This window comes from Opisthocomus hoazin, chromosome 4 (assembly GCF_030867145.1).
Source record: "Opisthocomus hoazin isolate bOpiHoa1 chromosome 4, bOpiHoa1.hap1, whole genome shotgun sequence".
Classification (NCBI taxonomy): domain Eukaryota; kingdom Metazoa; phylum Chordata; class Aves; order Opisthocomiformes; family Opisthocomidae; genus Opisthocomus; species Opisthocomus hoazin.
The window spans coordinates 55,917,384-55,933,939 of record NC_134417.1 but is presented as its reverse complement, the minus strand read 5'-3'; the positions used below and the strand labels follow the sequence as shown (position 1 = coordinate 55,933,939).

Sequence of the window (16,556 nt, the reverse complement as noted above, 5' to 3'; positions counted from 1 at the left end):
CTAGCTGCTTTTGAGAACGGGATCATGGTGCTACTCATGCCAGGATGGCATTCCTGACCCTCTCCTCTGCCCTTCAACTTTCAAGTGTCAAGTTGTTTTGGTTGTAAACATCCCACTGACATCCACTTTGTAGGCAAAAGCTGCTGGGTGGAGAAGGGCACTCAGTGACAGTTACAGTTCTCCATGTGCAGCTAGGTTGTTCCTCAAGGATGCAATCCTACCCCATTTTGTTCATGACTCAGCTGAAACTCCTGCTTTCCATTGCCTGAATTATCTTTTGTCTCCTTGTATAAAGTTTTCTGTTGGGCTAGATCACACCATTACAGGAAGACCAATTGTTTATTACTTAGGAAATGCGCACTGTGGCTCCTCAGGTGGAGTGAGGCCTCATCAAGGCATTTCAGAAGCGTGTGGTGCTCTAAAGGAACAGCACATAATTTCCCCAGGATGGCTCCACACCGCATTTAATTAGTGTGACTGGAAGCGTGTACATCTGGATGATTGTCTGGTAGCATTATCAAATATAGTGCAGCTTGTTTGTTGTTCTCTGCATTTACTCCAGTCAGTAAAGAGGCTGAGCCAAATGTGTCCTGCTTTTACAACTGAGAATTCACCCCCTCTACCACCACCCCCGTATAAGCTTGGTGAGATTTTTAGTCTGACTGTTCTAAAATGGCTTGTGATTTTTAGTGCCCAGATTTGGATGTATAGTCAGGGATGCTTTAATTGGATCCAGTTTTCTGCAGATGATGAGCTCCCCTTCTCTGAAGAATAGATCCTGCAGTGCTATCTGGACTTGAGCATGCAGTCATTCTTCGCTTTTACGAATTTACATGTCCTTCTCTGCTCTCCTGTTTCTAGTCACCAAAGAACTGTTCTTTTGCCTTGCTATTCTTCGAATGGTATTCATAATATAACTCCTTTCTATACTGGTTGAAGTATCTTGGTTATGATCTTTTGTCTTTTCTGTGGGGTTGAAGTTCAAATGCATGCTACACTGAAGTCCTATGGAGTTGTTCTCTTACCAAAAAACCCCTTCTGCTCTGCCACTGCTGTGTTCTATTGGCTACTTAGGTATACTGTGTTGTCTCTAAAAGCTGTTCACTTCTCAATTCCAAGCACTCCATTGTTGAAGATACTCGTCCTGTTTTAGATGTAGGGCAGAAGAATGTTAAATAATTTGCTCAAAGTCATGCAGTAAATCTGTAGCAGAGTGAGGAAAAGGACAGCTATGCAGTTCCTGGTGTACCTGACCTGCAGAACACCTCTGGAGTCCAAGGGGTTACATTTCTGATCTCTTCTGCTGTCCCAGGCCTTTCACTGGTGCCCAGCAAGCTGTGGTTTCAGACCAGAGTCGCATGCCTTTATCAATAGGCGGTGTACTCTGTTTTTTGCAGGACCATTAGTTTCTCTTCCTTCCAAGCATGTTTGTTCTTCTAGTCTTGCCAGTGTTTTTTCCTGTCTGTCTGCCACTGCAGAAGGTAACTGCTGAAACCAAGGCAGAGATGGACAAGGGCAGTGTGTTTCTTCTTAACCTGACTGCAGAATGGCAGAAACATCTTTGAGGATTCAGAGAACACTTTCCTGTAATACCTGTTAGTCTGTCACCCTTGCTGTACTCACTGGAAGTGAACTTTTCTTAGCTAGAAGTGTATTTGACTTTTTTGCCTTCTATATACACAGCCTGATTGCCTGCCTAACCCCTAACATTTTAAAATCTTATGGCTACAAAGATTATTAATTTTGTCTGAATGCTTCCAGCTGATGAACCTAATTCTTGAAGTTCTTTCAGTCCAAGATCTAGACTATAAACTAGCTCTCCTCTCCCAAAACATCAGCCTAAAATTGATTTAAACAATCATGGATGCTACAAAACTGCACGCTTCCCGGTGTGATTACTTCCCAGGAGGTCTGGTGAACTAACTTGATCCCAGCTTGGTGCTCGGTGTTCCTAGACCTATGATCCCATGTATATAGCAAATGGTCTGTCTGCGTGCTTTCCGAGACCGCCATTAGCGTTGATTCCTGAACCGTTCACAGCATTTTGTTGTAGTCACCATGTAGTACTAGCCAGCCTGGCCCAACATAGCTGCTGCAGTGGGTTGGGGTTAAAAGAATATTTGGGCAATGCATTTTATTACCAGGGTAGCAGCATTTCCACTTGACTTCTTAGCAGAAAAGTTAAGCCTGCTGGTTTTCTGCTTGAAACTGCCTGAATGGAAAATCACTGGCAGTTTTGTTGCTACCATCCTTGCTCTCCTTTACCAGCTGCTCTGTCTAAAAAATGTTCTGGTCATTGAATGCAGTCAAGCGGCCATTGCTGTAACTCATGCATGATGCCAATAACTTATGCCAGTGAAATCAGTGATGAGCATTTCAAAGAAGATTTAAATAATATATAATAAATTCAAATGCTGAAGTGCTGTCTCTGTGAATTTGCTGTTAACAGATTATAAATGGTTTGCATAATGTTGAAAAGCCTAGTGCCTTCAGTTAGCGGTATCAAAGGCTTGTTTAAAGTAATTCCTGGAGGACTGCCGCCCTCCTCCCCCCAGCTTTCTGTTTCATGATGGATAAAAACAAAACTCTTTACAATAAAGAAAGGAAAGCCAGGTTTTCAACTACCCTTGGACTGGCCTCCAGATCTGGCAGCTGCTTTTGGATGTCTAATTGCTTGTCCTGCAAAAGTTGACATGCACCTACTTTGAGAAGGTTCTTTGAGTACCCACTTTGTACGTGCATTCTGTCTGAATTACAGAAATGAAATTATAGTGCTGGAAAAAAGCTCAGAGTAGAGCTTATAATACTGTTTTTTCACTGGTTCATTTTATTTTATTTTCCTTAAAGTTTCCTGCTTTTGTGAATTCGTAGATAAGTATTACATGCAGAGAAACAGTGCAAAATAGTGGATAAGACACTGGACTGGTAGAAAAGAGGCCTTCCATTGAGTCCTGATTTTTGGCTACACAAATCACTTTTTCTTCCTTCCTCTTTCCTTGCTTTGTCTCTGAACTCTAAGGCTTGTGGGCAAGTGTAGTCCATCAATGTGTCTGTACAGATTTTAGCACAATAAGGCCTTGATTTCAGCTGAGACTCCTAGGAATTACACCTAGTAAGTATAGTAGCAAATTTCTTTTCTTCCTTTTCATGTTTCTTACTAGCCCTTCTCCATTTGAAATTCATGGCTAGCTCCCTTGTTTACAGCAGTCTAATGGGACCTTAATTGGGTCCCCAAGATAACATTACAGATATAAGCCAGTTTTTCCTTAGACAAAGTTCTATGGAGAATGTATTTTCTTGTAAACATGCTTTTTATAAAAAGGTTTGTTGTTTTGTGTTTATTGGTGTTACATCTGCTCTAGAGAATACATTTGAGAAAAACTAGCTCCAGCATGGCATATAATGTTTCATTAGCAGGCATAACCTTGTTTATTTGCTTTTTAAAATTGTATTTAGAAAAGGAAATCAGTTTGCACCATTGACATGCTGCCAGGTTCCTGTTTATAAATGTCACAATAGGCAACTTGGAAGAAATGAAATAGTTTATGGCTTTTGCGTAAAGTATGACAGAACTGGGTAGAGCCAGGCAGCCACCAGTTGCGCTCCCCCTATTTTGCAGCCTCCCAGTTAGCAGCATGTAGTGTGGTGTTCGCAGTGCAAAACACCCTGAGTGACCCGAACTGGGCTATGCACACTTAGTGTTACTGACGTTTATTTGAACAGAAGCAGCTCTTTGTGCTATGTTGCTTAAATGGCTATCTTCGGCAAGTAATTCTGTATGAAACAAGCAACCCTGAGGAAAATGGGAGATATCTGTAGGAAACTTCAAGACTTAAGCATGCAATCTGATGTCATCTTTTCCCATAGAGAAGCAATTTCCTTTCAAACTCTGGTGAGAGCAGTCTTCCAAAATTTCCATCTCCTTTAAAATAAGTTCATTGCATTTCCTTTATATCACTTTTTTCTTTTCCCCTAGTAAATGGTTTATCGTGGGTACATCTGGTATTTGCCATATATTACTTACTGTGTATGTAAAGAAAACTTCATATGTCAAAAACATAGTCTGGATGGACATGCCGAAAAGGGCATGAGGAGGGTAGTGGGGGGAGAGGGGAGGGAATCGTGGAAGACAAGGGTCATCTTTCAGTATTCATTTCTACTGGTAATTAGAGGCACCACTGAATGTCTGTAATTAGATCATGTCACAAAAATTAAGATAAAAGACCAAAAATTCTAGATCTCCTGCATTTTGTTAAGAATATCAGAGGAGTCAGAGCATTTGCTTAAACCAGCAGCCGAAGTGGAGGACAGGCAGGGAGGCTTGACGTGCCCCTGGAAGTTCATGTGCATTTTGCCAAGAAGGTGTGAGGAGGAGACCGGAGAAGGTGGCTTTGCTTCTGGTGCCCATGGGGCAGAGGCCAAGCTGAAAGGCACATCAAAGGTTGTCCCCGCACTGGAGATTTTGTGCAGGGCTGTCACCCTTCAGGCAGCAGCCTTAAGAGGATTAGTAGTGCTTAAATGGGCCCTTCGGACTTTGAGTTATGGTGGTGACTGCTGCAGCCTTGATATGGCTTATACCTGGCTTAGCACATCATATGCCTGTCCTGCATCTTGTGCTATGCTTCTCTGCAGCACCACAGAGTTCGCTGGAGATTAGCAGGCTTGAGGTTTCATTTGCGTTGCGCAGTGTATCTCAGAAAGTCTTTCTGATAACATGGTGACAGCTATTGAAAGAAAACAGGATAAGAAAAAAAAGATTGTTTACAAAGGTGTTTCTTTTTGTTTGTGCCTCTTTAGTAGCAGCCAGCATATCTATGTTTCAGAATAATTCATCTTAACTTTAAATAAAAAGGAAGTTTCCCTGCATGTTCCATCATAGATACTTAGGATAAAATTTTGCAAAGCTTCTGCCAGCCTCAGTACACGAATCTGATCTATTAATTAGCAGTAACTCTCCATAAAGGCTCCAAAAGACTGAAAACATTCTAAATAAAGGACTTGGGCTAGTTAAGTCCGTAGATACCTTTAGAAATGTTATCTTTATTGTCAAGAAATTATAGTCACGGTGCTCTGAAGCAGTATTTGGGTGACAGTTAAACTCTGGTCTGTGAACTGCTGGTGGTCGCAAAGCTGTGGTAAGTCATCTGCAGTTGGTCTGTGGAACCATCTTGCCTTAATTACACAATTTATGATAAGAGCACAGAGTGCTCTGAGAGAAATTCAGAGGGTTGACAGAGGTCTGTGATCCAAAAAATTGGAAACCAGTGACTGGGACTGATAAGTACATATTCAAAGCTTTATGATTTCAGTGGGAGCAATGTTTCCCTTCTTCCCCCATCTGCCTGTCATTACTTGTCATTTTTGAGTAAGGAGTTTAATTTTTCTTTACATTTTTACCCCTGAGGAGATCAGATTGATAACATTTGACCGAATGCTGGTGCCTGGGGTTCAGGAAGTCAGATCCACCGGTGTTCCTCCTGACATTGGAGTCTCCAGCATCGTGTGGACAGCTGGCGGCCTCCAGTTCAGGGGTAGCTGTTGGACAGGACCTGGAGGCAGGGAAGAGTCTTTCCGCATTCTGGGGATTTATCAGGCCTGCTGGTTTGTTTAATGTGCCATTTTTATCAGGTGGCTGTTAAGTGAGCATATGCCTTTCTTTGAAATGTTTTGAGGAGTAGATCCTTTGACATCAGTTCTGTATTTTTGCGTGTCAGCCTCGTTCAGTGACTTCATACCCCTCACTAAGAGAGAGAGTTAAATGGATTGTAGCGGTCTGCAATAAGGTTTTCCTTGCTCTTTGTCCCTATGCTTAATGTTACTTTTCTGTGACCTTTTTTTTTTCCTGCTTTAGTACTTTTTCTCATTCAAGCTATACAGATGTTACAGTTTAAAAAAAGAAAAAGTATTGCATTTCAGTCTCCACCAAGTTTATGCTCCCCCACCTCTTGCATAATGGAACTTTTTTCTTTCTTCTTTTTTCAGAATGTAAATCTTTATAATAAACTTTCTTTTTCCTGTAATCCTTCAACTGCATTAGTAATCTGATTAATTTTTTATCTCCGTTTTCTTCCCTAGTTCCTCTGCTATGTTCGCTGGCACTGGGTGGACAGTGAGCTTAGTTCTGTGCTTATGGCAGTTCAGATGTTGCACACTAGTAGCAGATGAAACTGTTGTGATGGGCTGATGTGAGGGTGTTTTCCTTACACATTGATCTGAATAATGAGAAAATAAATGGATTGGTGCTGTTTCTAGGGAGATTTGATAACTGTGGTTTTGAGATGATCTTTCTGTCAGGAGAATTCATAGAGGCTTAGTAATTTTGATGGAGATTGTATATGATTAAAATTATTTTGAAGCGTGCCATTATTTTCCACATTTAATCTATAATTTTCTTTACAACAATGTCTTCTGTTTTTTGGGGGGGAGGTTGTGTGGGCAGCATGTGCAGTGGAGGAGTGTGTCAGTGGAGGCTTCCACTCATGTTTGTGTTATATGTATTGTGAAGTCATGACCTCCATCATCAGGCAAGGTGCTACTGTACAGCTCTTCAAAGTGCACAGGTAGCTGCCATTTAAATGTGTATCTTGGTTGCCCTGAATGCTGTGTGTCTGTAGAGCCGTCTAGAAGACTTTGTTAGAAATACATATTTTCTTTCCCCATAAACTGTAAAATGCCTGAAAGTGAGACAGCTTAGAATATTTCTCCTTGTTAAAATTAATTCAGTTTCTCCTTGAGAGGCCAGTCTATATAAATTCTGAAATATTGATGTGATTTCTATTTTTAATTTTTTTTTTAAGTTGATGCTTTTCCTCTTGAGTTATTTAACAAATATTTGAAGTTGCTGTTTAGGAAAATACATGTAAATTGTTTTTTTGCAGGAAACAGGAAAGAAATATGAAAATGTGTTTGTGTCTTTGTTGAGATGAATTGTATTTTTCTCTCACTTTTCAAGGCAAATACCATCTAACTTCAGAATTTTTATAATACTCTGCAAAATATATTTATGTACTATTGGTTATAGGTGACAGCTCTATTGATCTAAAAGCTCACTCAGAACAATCCTGAATGAATCTTCAGTTTGTATAAAAATGGTATTTGCAATTTTCATTAAAACTCACAGCGAAAAAAGAAGAGTAGGAAAACACAAGTTGGCTTCAGTTCAGAAACTAGCTCTGATAGTTTAATGCCACAAACAAATTTGGTCTGCAACTCAGAATATTATGATCGATAGTAAAGGATGGATTCACATTCTTCATCCTTTGCCTTCAGTAGACGGGGATGTGTGATACAGGTGGTGCCATGTGACATGGATGAGTGTTTCTCTGGAAGAACCGGGGTTTACTGGAAATGCCGACTGCCCGAAGTCATGGGGTGTATTTCTCCTGTGCTTGCGGAGCCATCATTTCTCTGCTGTGCTTGCCAACAGGGTGTGTGTTCTTGTGGAGTGATGTGTAATCTTCTCCACCAGAATATGGAAGCATAACTTCAAGAAGTTTTTAGCCTTTAGAAAAAAGAAACGTGTCACCTATCCAAAGTTAAACGGTTGCATGTGGCAGAAAAATGTTCAAATGTTTTCTTGAAAGTCTGCTAAAATGGGGAATACAGTGTAACTGGGGAGAAGTCAAGCTGATGATGATCTATTCCCTTTTCTCTTGCAGCTGGAAGGGTTGAAAATGAGCATGTTGATTTAAAAGCAGTTTGTGGATATGGCTTGTTGTTTTCTCTTTATTTGAACATTAAATACTGCTGGAGAGTACAGTATGTGTACATGTGCAAGGGCAGCATTTCTGTAAAGTTCTTCAGTGTTGTAATCCTAGTTTCTGCTTCAGTGGGAATGACTGGAAACTTTGGTGAGGGTGAAACTTAGTCCTAGAGAAAATTAATTTATCTTAATTTATTAGATCCTAATTAAGATCCATTAAATGAATCTTAAGGTCAGGGGATGTCTTTTATGTCTCTACAACTTATGGCATGTGGGTGGTCTGTTCCCTGTGTGAACATTTAGGTTCAGTTTAATAAAAGGAATAATAATAACAAGCTCATATGATCTCTTCTAATGCTAAAGGACAGTTGTGAAGATCTTTGTGAAGATTTCACATTCTGCAAAAACTGTGTGCCATACTCTTTGAGAGTATGGACAGGTCTTGGGAGTGTTAAAAGCAGAGGGAGAGAGCTCTTTCTGTGTCACGACTCCTGTCAACTCCTTCTCTGAGTTGGTGTGCCAGGAGCTCCCAGCACGTAGTAGCAATTAATCTTAGCAATTGGCTTAAGAGGTGGAGGAGGAGAATGAAAAGAAGGAGTCAAAGTGAGATGTTCTTCGTGAATCCCTGGTGGGAGAGTGCGCAACACTCCTGGAAGCAGGCTAGCCAAATAGCAATTCAGTTATAAAGTGGAGGTCTCAGTTTCAGCCAACGTTGATGAATTTGTCCTGTTTCTACAAGGGCCTAAAGTTGAGTCTGCAAGGAGCTTATTAATACCCTGTCCAGGTCTTTTCAGAATCAGAGTGCAAAGCTCAACACAGCAAGGCCATCTGGGGAGTGCTGAAGACTGTCTGCATCACACATGCAAAACAAGCCTGGTCTTGATGTGCTGGTGTTATAGTCATTCTGCATGCCGTTATGCATATGACTAGATCAGATAGGCTTGGCGTTAGATCTATTGTGCATTACCTTCCTGCTGTCTTTCAAAGCATAGACATTGTCATTTGAGTATGAACTTGCTTGACCTTCTCTGTAAATCCACAAGCATCTCACTGATGTAAATTATTCTGATATTACCACATCCTTTTCTTATGAATGCGAGAGTCATGCTGAGTTTGACATGTTGCTCGGAAATCTTAAGTTTTTCTTTTGGCGGTGTAGTATAAAGGTATAGTTCCTGCCCAGTAACAGTGCTTGCTTTATTGAGAAGAGTGGACATCTGGATGCACTGACAATTTTTCATTCTGATTTTGCTTTCCATGGATCACATATTCAGCCTACTTTCTGAAAAGATGCAGTTTATTGGAAATGGTTAAAATTTTGAAACAGCATTACAAGTTTATGCATGTAAGCTAGCAGTTACAATGTCTTATGCGCAAACAAAATTTTTCATGCCCATCATATACCATTTGTACCTTAGAGAGGTCTTGAATTATAGGGGGGAAAAAAGGAAAGAGGAGGAGAAGAAAGTGGCAATACTGAATCTAGGTATTTTTTTTCATCAGAAAACACTAACCTATTGAAGAAGCGACATTTTTATAGGAATGTCATAGGTCAGGGAGAACTTTCTTTGGAAAAGATTCCATGTATCTAAGGTTATTCTCTCTTTTTGCCTGAAAAATGCTCTTTTTGCATGAAAAATGACAATTAAAGCCCTTGGTCTGGCTTCCTTTTGCAATCCGTGCTCGTAAGTGAATACTGGCTGTTCTGCTGCTGGACCTGATTCATACTGTGTAAATTCTTTACCAGAACAGGAACTTAGAGCTGGGTCATCTTCATACTGGGTGAGTGGTCTGGCCACGTGTCTGTAGGCAGCATCTCTGGCTCTGTATATGTTTATGAAGACTGCGACAAGTCTTGTAAAAGAAACAGAGAGATCCTGATGTCCACAGCAGCCTGGGCAATCACCTGAAGTATTTAAGAATTGGGAGACAGGGGGATGACAGCTAAAACCTTTAGAGTGGATCTTCTAATAATTGGCTCCTTTTCACTGAGAAATGTCATTTAAAGGGGTTTTTTTTTGTTTCCGTTCAGAATGCACTCTTTCTTTTAGGTGTGGGATTCACTATGTTGTCTGCCTCTCCTGTCCTCCACATTTGAGCAGAGCTCTTGAGTTTCATTTCTCACCAGCTTTATCTATAATTATCTTGTGCTTTTATGTGTTTCCTAGACAAACTGGCTCATAAATTGGAAGTCTGAATGAAATTTAACTTTAGTTTTCAATCCTGAGTATTGCAGTGGTCAGGAAGATGTTTTGCCTGAGTCTTGTTGGCAGACTGTGCATGTAAAGGTATTTTTTTCCCGCCTTTTCCTCAGCCTAGCATGAGGTGACAATGGAAAGTTTCTTTTCCTCTTACTGCTAACAATCCACATGTTGATGCCTGATAGGAAAAACAATACGCTCAAGGTTACCATATTTTTTGTATGTATACACTGTGGGTTATCTCTGGCTTGAGAGTTTTGTTTGTTTTTAAATGCGGGCCAAGTCAAATCCTGCGGTTTAGCAGCAGTGTGCATTGTGTGTGTAGGGATAACAGGAGAGGAGTTTTTTCCAGGGTTCCTTCCTCAGTAGTATCCTGGTCTCTTGTGGCTTGTTTGCTTTGTGCATAGGAGTTATCTGTGAACTTTTTTTAAAGAACTTTTTAAGGCCTCCAACTTACCTGAAGCAGAGGTTATGTATGTGCAAATACAGTGCTGTTATTCTAGGCCTCTGGGATACTATTGCTCTACAAAATATATGGAGGCTAATAGCAGTGGCTGTTTCGTGATGTGCCATGTACTGTTTGTTACTTTGGGACTATAAAACCTGATTTGCTTGTCAGTCTACGCAGACCTAGTACACAGCAAACAACCCATGTAGTAAATCAAGGTGCCATGCACTCACCACAGCAGTCATTTTCAAACAAAATATGTGTCGTGTTCAGTTAGGAGAATGTGTGCTAAATATCCCCATTATAAATCACAACTCAGAATCACAGAAGAGTGATTAGTCAACTTACAGGTATTTTTCCATTTATATTGCCCTGTAAAACTAAATAATTATTTTTCATTCCTTTATCGTTGTTGGTTACAAGATCTATTGACTTGGGGTTTACCAGGAGCCAGTAACTTTTCATATTGTAGATACTTTCCGATTTCTAATTGTATTCTACAGAACACAAAAGCAAGATAAGAGATTTATTTCTTTTTCATTTTCCTCCACTATCCCCCATTTCCCTTCTTTTCACAGAATATCTCCATGCATAACACAGTTGGAGGAGCAATGGCAGGACCTGGATCTCACCAGCTGACAAATACAAGGATGCCAAACCACGACACCAGCGTTGTGATTCAACAAGCCATGCCGTCTCCACAGTCCAGTTCGGTCATTACGCAAGCACCTTCCACAAATCGACAGATTGGGTAAGTTCATTTCTGTTTTCTCATTTCTCTGGTTTTCTGGCTCTGGCAACTGCATGTGGGACCAGATGTTGTCCTCGTGGTTCTTAAGGTTCAGCTGCATGCAGGACCAGATGTTGTCCTCGTGGTTCTTGAGCTTATGGGGAGCTCGTACTTGATCCTGCCAGCGTGCGGCAAGGACCCCTGCAACACGTGCTGCAGACTGTGGGGGAATGGCCAGGGTACTACATCTACTCCAGACCTGGCACTTGGGTTCAAAAGGGGCAGAGTGCTGTACTTGCAGGGAAGTCCTGCTTTCTCCTTCCAGTTTTTTGGTTTTATCTGCTTACATTCAAAGTTCATGTTTTTTCTGTAACTGCTCTAGGAAGAAAGACAGAGTATTTCTGAACCTGATGCTTTCACTTCCTTCAGTGGGAATTCTGGGTGCTCAGTGGCAATAGGCTGTTTCCTAGGTACTCTGTTTAATTGAGGAATGCGAGAAGACAAAATAAAAAGACCATCAAGATAAATGGAGTTTGGCACAGCCACCTCTGTGAGCAGTTGCTCAATTTGTGATGATGGATCGATACTTATTCCCATAGATTGACAATATGGATGCTTATCATATTGGCTTGAATGCCAACTGTGTGCTCGTGTTTGGATAACTGCATGTACAAAAACATGCGTGTCTTGTACACTTGGTTACTTCCAGCAAACCTGAGGTCCTTATAAGTTACAGTAACTTTTTTTTAATTATACAGAAACTTCCCAGCTGGTTTGAGGGTACAGTTTTTTTGTTGCACAACTCTGAGAATTTGGGGGGTTTTATGCATGAAAACATATGGATAAAAAGATAGATCAGTGGACTGAGAATGAAGCAGCAGTCTAGATTCGTTATCTGTCATTTGTAATTTGGTCACATCCATTATATGATAAGTGCAAAAGCAGTCTCTGTCCCCAGTCATTGCCTAAATAATTGATGAGCAACTTGCAGTCTCTTCTGAGTAAAACCAAAAAGTGAAATCCTGGCAGTGAAAACTCAAAATCCAGTTTTCTTTTAATATTTCTGGTGGCTGGGGCAGGATGTGGACCACAGGCTCACTGTCTCCCAGTGCTGTGGTGGCAGGGATGGCTCATGGCCCGTGGCACTGACCGCTCTGTAAGGGTCACCCAGCCACGCACAGGACATGGATTCCATCCACTGCCCCAGTTTTGCGCTCCTGGCAAAGCTCCTCTACTTTCTTTTTTATTACAGTTTCAGGATTTGGTTCTTAATATAGAAATCTGATAGTATGTGTAAGGTAAACATATTTGATGGATGTGCCTTTGTATGTGTTACAGATTGACAAAACACAGTGTTCACTGAGATTTCATGTTCAATACCATTTGCCTCTGAATCCAAGAATGAATCCAAGAACGTCCCATTCTCTTCAAAGACAGGGGGCTGGGATAGAGAAAGAAACAGTTTTTCAGTTTTAGAAAGAAAAACAGCTAATGCCATTGTTTGGGTTAAGGATGATTAAGCTTCTGTTCAAATTGTGACTTAATAGGTTTAGTGGTAATTATGATCCTAATTAAAACAACAAAAAAAGCCCTAACAACTTTTAATACTCAGTGGTGAAGTGTGTTATATGGGACTGTACTTGGCTTCCAACCCATTGTTTCTATATAATGAGAAAAAAAATCCTGCATGTGGTTTTGCAAGACCCTGTCAGTCAGGTTTTAGGTTTGCGTTGGTTTGGGGCCATGGTGATTAGAATCTCCAGAGTTTGAGGGGTTGAGGATAAAAAGGCCTATTTCTTAGACAGTGATGAGCATCTCATTTGGGATACTTTGTCATGACATATCTTAATTCTCCCCTGTGTCTGAATCACACAAATGCTTCCGAAGTCCGAGCCTAAAGCTGCGCTATTGGGAGGCAATTGTCAGCATTTTAGTCTGCGTGAGATGGTGTGTGAATGAGACTTATGGTGTGACCTCCACCATACTCTGTTCCCCATTCTTCCCTCTTCTGAGGAGGTTTTGTTTTTTGTTCATGGTGTGTCCTAGGAGATAATTGCTGCGTTTTGGACTTCATCTACTTGCCAAAGTGTGGAGCATCCTAGTTGTTTGTCTTCTTTTCCTTCAGTCTTTTCCCTGTGGTGCTTGTTTTATTTGTTCAAAGAACATATCTTGTCATTTCCATTTATCTCCATCTTGTCCTTCCGAATGTGCTAAGAATTATATCCAGGACTCATTCATGAGGAATACAGACTGGACAATGGTTTCGGTATTAGGCAACTGAAGAAAAATCCAGATGAATTCAGAAAATGTTTGAGTTCTGCAAAGTTTGGTGGGTTTGATTTGGCCTGACACAGTTGAGATGGTTCAGCTTTTTAACAAGCCCACGTTCTGAGGTGCTCAAATCAGTGGTTTTGGGTTGGGTTCCCCCCTTTTTTAAAAACATCTGAAGCTGCCCTGAAGGGTAGATGAGTCTTCACCATGGAGAATTGTGCCAGGGAATATGCCTTTTAATAAGCAATAAAAACAGCAGAGAGCAACTGAGTAAAACTCCCATTGAGCTAGTTCTGTAGGAGCAGGATCAAGCCCTAAAGGTTATATAGAACCATCTTGTAGCAATATTCTGATTTTTATCACAACCACAAATATTTTAGTGTCAGACTATGGCCAAGCCACCTGCAAATGTTTGTGATGGCCTTACTCCAATGAAAACAAGCAACAGCAATGAAAGTCTTCATTTAGACCCTGCTTGTAGGCTGTGCTCCAGCAACAGAGAATGGGACCCACCTGTGCCCGCACACAGCTCGTTCCATGGTGAGGAGTGGGTGAGTTCACAGCAGCTGGCGTTCCCGAGGGATGTAATTTTTCCCTACTTTCTTCTCTCCTTCTCTTTTTCCTCCCTCTCTCTCCACCCCTCTTTCCCTCCCTCCCTCCCTGCCTCTCTCTTTTTTCCTATCCCCTCCTCTGGGGGCTTGCATGTAAAATTGACACAAGGCATGGGAAAACATGACCGAATGATCATTGTTGGGCAAGCCTTACTGGCACGGTGAATATACACACATTGTTTCAGGTATTAAGCTTCAGCTACTACCGAACAGGCATCCAGCCAGATTAATCAGAAAAAGGGAAGAGCATGAAGGTTAATAACTTAAAAAATAAGACAGGGTGCAGTCCTGCTTTCCTCCCACCATGTACCTGGTTGAGAACAAACAGCAACATTATCATTACAGCAAACTGGCAGGCTGGTATAAAGGTCCCAGATAGTATTTTTGTGGTGAGGCAGTCTCTAACCTCCTTGCAATCCCTCCTCCCTCCCCCCCAAGCCTTTAGCATGTGGGAGGAATGCTGTAACTAGTAACTACTTGTGCTGATGAAAAATCAGTTGAGGAACACTTAGCAGTGAAGGGTGTCTTTGCCTGATTAATAGCACATCATTTAGAGATAAGATACATGGAGGAAGGGGAGAAAAAAAAATGATAGCAGACATACATCTGTCAAAGGTATAGAAAGGCAGATAAGCTGAATCAGCTCAAGATACAGGACTCTGAACTAGGCTGTACAATAGCAGTGCTTCTTGTCTTTTTGTTAAAATAACTCAATTTTTTCAATGACTGGGTATTCAGCAATGTGCGTGAAAATTATGGTCAGACAAATTTGTGACAACACAGTACACTGGTTGCTTTATCTGGACATGTCTTTTGCTAGGTAAGATGTCTTTTTTAGACCAGCAAAGGCTGTAGGTGGCTGCAGCCTAACAGCTCAGCTTTCCTGGAGATAGTAACCTGCTGATGTTTTTCAAGCTAGTAGTAGACGTAACTAGTAATTATTCTGGCTTGAAACTCGCTGGTACAGCTCTGTAGCCAAAAGTGAACACAGGAGGATTCAGGGTTGTCACAGGTCCAGCAAGTTGTTAACAAAGTACTAAATGTAGAGGGAGACGTGAGTCCAGTTTGAGTGAACTCAGGCTCCGAAGTGGACATAGCGCACTAACCATGTGATGTAGATTATCTGTTTTACAAGTGTTGTAGAGCATTTTAATCAAGATAAGATGATCTACTGGCACAGCATCAGAAGGGAAAAATTGCAACCACATTTGGTGAAATGCAAGCAGGTAGGAGAAGGCAACAAGAGGGATTTGAAAGATGCCTTTGATGCGTTTATGTACCGAAGAATCACGGTACCAGTGGAAGGACAGCCTTTCAATCCCCACATGCAGCATGTATTTTAACACCTATGCATTTCCTTCCTGTTCTTCTGTCTTCCCTCTCATGATGCCATATGTCTCTCTCTGCTTCCAGTTTATCATCTCTTTGTGGGGTTGAATGCTTTACAAACAGAGGAGCATGGAAAATTAAGTGGCCGTGAAAACTGCATGTAATGTGTTCAGTGCCACAATGAAGGGCAGACTCATTGTGACTGGCCTTCGGGATTTGGAAAATGAAAAAAACTTCTCAGCTGTAGTCTTAATCTGAGGGACCCAAGATGGCAGGAGGACAGGGCTCCTCTCTGGCAAGCCCAGGAGTTTTGTCATAGCAGCAAGCTATCTGAGACTGCAGCTGCTGGTTGAGTTCTCAGAGTATCCTACTATCATCCTATATAGCTTGAGTAGACGGAAGAGACTCCTGTAAGAGATCTTCATGGGCAGAAACTCTTCCATAATACAGCTAGTTCTGGAAGACGCTTGGAATAGGCTGGTAACTCAGAAAGCTCTTTGTACATGCCAGAGAAAGTCTTTAAGCTCCTAGTAAGTTGGACGAGTGTGTGGCATCAAAGAGGCCGTAGAATGATGTGCTTTTATTAAATTCAAAGACCAGTTCCCTTCCCAGGAAATCTGGGATAAAAGGCTCTGTTCTAACCCATGTATTTGAACTGAAGCACCACAGTATGTTGTGAGATGATAAGAAGTAGGCAGTGAGAGATGAAGTATCAAATGACCTCTTGGTTACTTGATCAGGTCCAGTCTGTAGCCGTGGTTGCACAGGATGCAATAACATCAGTTAGATCACTGGAAGGGGAGGAAAAGGGAGGGGTGGGAAGAGAGAGCATCTGACAGCGTCGTTCTGTCCAAATTTTTTTTCCCATCTTTGTACATCAATAAAGTTGGGCTTTATTCCCTGTTTAATGCTCCTGCTTCTTTTTCTTCTGTTTATGCTAAGACATGTTTTCTGTAGTCCCTTCTACTACACTGACCTCGGCCAACCTTAACATGGAATCCCATCAAACCACATGTGTGCAGGTCTCTGGGAAGCTCAGGTGAATTACTTAGGAAACAATTACAAGCGAGCCATTCACAGAAACAAGTCTCATAGCTTATGGCTAGTAGACAGAGTGATGTGGGAGAAAATGGACTCTGACAGGTGGATCCTCTCAAGCAATTTCATTGCTTTTACCTAGCTGATGCCCAGGTCCACCCATTGAGCTGTAAACCGAACCGTGCTGCTCTGTGTGTGTGACATTTGGAAGCTCTCTCTGCTCCCC

At 41.4% G+C, this 16,556-nt stretch overlaps 1 protein-coding gene across 1 annotated transcript in view; it reads left to right on the top strand.

Annotated features, from left to right (window-relative positions):
* Positions 1-16,556, top strand: part of CREB5 (cAMP responsive element binding protein 5) — a 255,855-nt gene that overhangs the window by 72,906 nt on the left and 166,393 nt on the right. Inside the window, exon 5 of the mRNA XM_075417436.1 lies at positions 10,930-11,102. Coding sequence (XP_075273551.1) covers positions 10,930-11,102 — 173 coding nt within the window. The remainder of the gene's footprint in view (positions 1-10,929; positions 11,103-16,556) is intronic.